Source organism: Atta cephalotes, assembly GCF_000143395.1.
Source record: "Atta cephalotes unplaced genomic scaffold scaffold00021, whole genome shotgun sequence".
Classification (NCBI taxonomy): domain Eukaryota; kingdom Metazoa; phylum Arthropoda; class Insecta; order Hymenoptera; family Formicidae; genus Atta; species Atta cephalotes.
In genome coordinates this window covers 1116907-1121694 of record NW_012130085.1, presented here as the reverse complement: position 1 = coordinate 1121694, position 4788 = coordinate 1116907, and the positions used below count along the sequence as shown (strand labels likewise).

At 40.5% G+C, this 4788-nt stretch overlaps 1 protein-coding gene across 1 annotated transcript in view; it reads right to left on the bottom strand.

Annotated features, from left to right (window-relative positions):
- Nucleotides 1-1068: 1068 nt before the first annotated feature.
- Nucleotides 1069-4788, bottom strand: part of LOC105619337 (melatonin receptor type 1B-A-like) — a 13422-nt gene continuing 9702 nt past the window's right edge. The window contains exon 4 of the mRNA XM_012200857.1: nt 1069-1729. Within this exon, the coding sequence (XP_012056247.1) occupies nt 1069-1729 (661 nt within the window). The remainder of the gene's footprint in view (nt 1730-4788) is intronic.

Genomic DNA, 4788 nt, shown 5'->3' with positions numbered 1-4788 from the left:
TTATTCGGAATAAAAATGCTGCCTCGTTATTAAAAAATAACAAAAAGATTACTAGATATTTTCAACATTCTTAAAATCGATTAGAACTTCAATTCTAAATAATCGAAGAACGTATGTTTCAGTCCGTAAATATATGTGACGTCCATAAGCTCTCTGACAAAATCCTAATATACAAATGCATAGTTTATACAGAACATTTCCACTGGACGGCAACCATTCGTATCAGCGTCAAAAATATTGGGCCATACATTACTAATTTCAACTGACTGTATTTTACAATAAAGCTAAATGAAATGCAAACTTCTTCGTAGTCATTGTTTAATAATGACACTTGTTATGTCACATAGGTATCCTTAGTGCCAATTCCTTAGGTCATAATGCTTGGTTTATTTTTTACGAATTTTATCGTACGAGTATCGTGAGAGTTATTATATATAAAAAATTATTAATAAAAAATGAAAGCGTTTTTATATAAATTGTTATTAAGTAATATATCTAATCGTAAGTATAACTAGAAGATAGAAATACTCGTAAATACACTGGAATCTCGTAATAGCGCGTGATTTGGGGCTCTGAACGAGGATGTCTCTATTTCATTTTTAAACCATGAAATTCAGAATCGCTATTGGAGTTGTGATTCTATCGTTACCTCCCACTCACGCTTCTTCTATGCATAGCACGTATGGAAAGGATTTTATATAGTATTTTGAGATTATACGAGGTTCCAATGTATACTATATTTTTTTATACTATACGCTTTCAATTATCGCGAAATTAATTTTACTTGAAAACTCTTGTTCTTCGCATCCTTATAAAAATCAAACAAACTGCGCAATGCAAAAAATTTAGTCAATATCGAAAAACAAATCGTGAGAATGAAATAAATTAATTATAAGGCCATACCAGAAGCAGTCCTCGTGCGACATTGTTTATACGTCGATGCAATGACTGCTCAATCTCGCAAAAACAGATTGCTCATTGCAGAATGAACGTCTGGCTAGATGCGACATCTTTATCGACCTTTGCTTTCTGCATTCTGTACGTGCGTCGCATCGCATTGGGTCGTATCTAAAGCTCGTAAACGTCACGTCCGTTCGGTCTGGCCACAGCCGGACGACAGGATGATGGACTCGCGTACGAGTGAATAATGTGTACTCTGAGGCGCACGTCGCTAGAATTTCTACCCTCCCCGCCGCGTGGCCTCCTTGAGAAGCTTACCGTGGTTTTACAGCAGCAGTAGTGAAAAAGTTTGACGTAAGCGCTGCGAAAGTGACGGTCCGCTACGCAGTAGAGCAAATTGTTGAAGCAGGATTTGGACAGGGCGAACCAGGCCAGGTTGTAGAGCACACGTGTGCTCACCGGAACGAAGGAATTCACGCAGACCGCCAAGCCGAACGGTAACCAGAACACGACGAACATCACGCAGCTGCACATATTCGTCTTCGTGAGCTCATAATCCCAGGAGAAGACGGCTGGCGGTTTATACGAGCCTCTCGTGACTCGTCGCACACGTATCACCAACTTCACGTAGAGGAAGATGGTCGTCAAAGCTGGCAGTCCAACCAATATACTTGCCCCCACCGCTTGTTCCATCGCAATACCGCTGAGCCTGCGACGGCAAAAGTCAGGACCTATGTCCAAAGACGATTGCAAAGCCACCACAGTCACGGCGATTAACCAGACGACAATAATTATGGTTGTTACACGACCTGCTGTCAGACTGGCGTATCTAAGAAATATGAAATACATTGCTATAAGTATTAATGAAAATATAAACGAGAAAAGACTGTATGCGTTATCTCCAGTTCACTTTCTAAATTCTTTAGAATGAAATCTCATTCTGAAGATTGAAAATTGAGCCAGTCTTGAAAAACAGTAGCTCATGTAAAATTTTCAAGCTTAAAAAGAGTGAGATTTCACTCTTCAAATAATTGACAATTTACTTTAATTATAAGTTTTAGAAAGCATAGCGAAAAATGTCTTAACAAATAATATTACACCTGCAATTCTTCATAGCTTTGAGTAATTATATATAATTCAGACAATATGATAAGTTATGTTTTAATATAAATATGGAGTGCTAAGGTATCATTAATTCGGCTTGCTGTTGCAACTTAAAATACATTCAGGAATAATTCTAAAGATAACAGGAGATAATACGTTGTCGGATGGATATTTCCCCCTTAATTGCATCACGAGTTTGTTTAAGTCCCGGCTTTCTTATACAGCGTATTCAATTAAAGAAAATATTTCCCTCGGTGATACACTGCGACTGCAATTACGGAGTTGGTCGTACTAGTCTGTGGATTAACGAGGGGCTTGAAAAACGAGTCGGTAGTTACGGAGTTAGCGGTGCTGGCGGACGATTTCTCGTTTACAATGCGAGGAAACTTCCTCGAGTCCACGTGTTCGCTGTGATTCTTCTGACGCGACCGGTTAAAATACTTCCCGTAACGCCGTATTGTCGCGAAACTTTCCGCGTATGAAAAGCAGTAGTCGTCGTCGTCGTCGTCGTCGTCGTCGTCGTCGTCTCTCCCCCGAGATCGTCTGCTATCGGTTACGAATTCCGGCAATTCAAGCTAAAGAGAACGTCGCCCGGAATGCGAAATTACGAACTCGATCGTGACGCTGATAGAGAACCATGGAAGCACTTCAACGTCAAACTCGAAGTTCCAAGCAGTGATCGCCATACGCATTATACGCGATGGTTTAAACTGATAACAGTAATTTGATTTCTACCTCATTCACTGTGTTTACATTATCCATATTCACCCAACGATGTTAACCGGGAGGTATTTTCATGCAAAGGCTACAAGCAATATGATATATCGAGGCATGTATTATGACATTATCTTTCCAGGTCTCTAATGATGTTATCTGCCTGTAATAGGATACATTAGCCTGAAATAGTCATGCGCTCATGAAAAAGCATTTATGGAAAGAAAGTATTAATTTCGCAAATATAGAGTAAATAAAATAACGCGAATAGAAGTATATAATTTTGAGGAGTACTAGTTATTGATCTCTCTATTTACTTAATCTTTTTGTGGATAAACAGGCGCCGTCATAATTTTCTTCCCTTTATTGTCCCCTACCGGAACTCCGACCTTCGATCCGAACGATGACCCGGCTTGCCTATATTACTGTATTTAGGGTGTTGCCTTAGAAACACTAGTGAAGATATCAAATTTAGATATACAGAATAATAGCATGTTTTCTTAAAAATTATTATATCGATTGTTTCGGTGGTTACTACTGAAAAAAATTGCCGCAATATTGCCGCAATAAAAATTGTTAAAAATAGAGGGAAGCACATATGTTTTTCTAGGCATTTACATAAATTTTTCGATAATCGTTAATAGAGAAAATAGAGAGTTGTTACGAAAAAAGCGTCCTCGAGGCAGAAACAAGAATGTATGCGTGGGGAATTGCAGGAACGTGGTATATCGAGAATCACCGGTGCACTCGCTTTATCTTTCAGCTGGCAAACACTTAACACAAGCGGGCGTAATTTTCGGCCGCTATTGTCGCGAACGGCGGTAAGGCCACCGGGGACCAAAGAGCTTTACAAGCACAGGTTTTGGTATATATGTTACTACGACCGCGCCAAATGAAGACCCGCCTGCAAGAACCAGATAGCCTCGCCTTTGATCGAAGTGAATTATTTACATGGAAATGGAGACAATCTCCTGCTGTACAGGATAATGCAAGTGTTTATTAAGGCAAATTGTAGTCGGTAGTCGCGGCAGTTTGATGAAGTTCGGAAGCTTGTTTACGTGCTAACCATAAATGGATTTTACTTCATCTTCACATATTGGCTCTGATACCGTGTACAATAAAATTGATTGTATCAGCCTTTTATCCTGTGCCTCTTTTCGTCCTTCAAACAGACTTGAATACGACTCTTAAATTTTATCGATAACATATTAAAAGATACAAATCGATGATCTATAAACGGTAGAAAATTTAATTTTTTATGAATTCTCGACTGCCAATAAAAATTTTTGCCAATATATCATTGTAAAACAAAACTAATTTCCGTTTTAAATTATATATCAAACAGTTCGGTTTGATTAACCGACAAGTGTCACACTGTGAAGTTCTTTATCTAGTTATCGAAAACCGCAGCCAGCCGATAAAATTCACGTTAAAAAACCCGTCCCCCCAGTTTTTATCGAACCAAAGAGAAACCCTTTTTGCCCGGCCTTTGCGCGAGCGAGAGTTTGTTAGTTTTTGCGGCGGTCCGACAAATCGAGACACCCCGGGGTTCGATCCATTTTTCATGCCACCCTACGGGACAAATAACAAACTTTGTTAACGATTACACCGCGTACATCAGTTCGGCCGTTCATCCCACCGAGCGAGTGACGGAAAGCGGCCATGGGCAAGAACGGACGTGCCCGTGTGTCGCGTCGTTCCGGAAACGGACCGCTCAATTAGTATCCGACAAACACCATCTCGTAAACAAAGCGTGTGGATTAAAGGCGACGCTTTGAAGGGTCCTCTTTCCCGACGCGACGGGGGGAAAAAGAAATCGCGCGTAGTAGCGAGGGGTGGCAAAAAAGCGCCGACAATCGCAGGAATGTAGCGGCTATTGATCGCGCCAACGGTCACGTGTGCTATATCTTTTCGATCGCCGAAGCCGGTACTTAATTTGACGGCGGATGGGCCCCCCCTCTCTCTCTCTCNNANTNANCNATCATCACNCTCTACTTACGTTACCGTTACTTACGTTACTACTTACGTTAACGTTACGTTACGTAACGTTACGTACGTACGTACGTTACG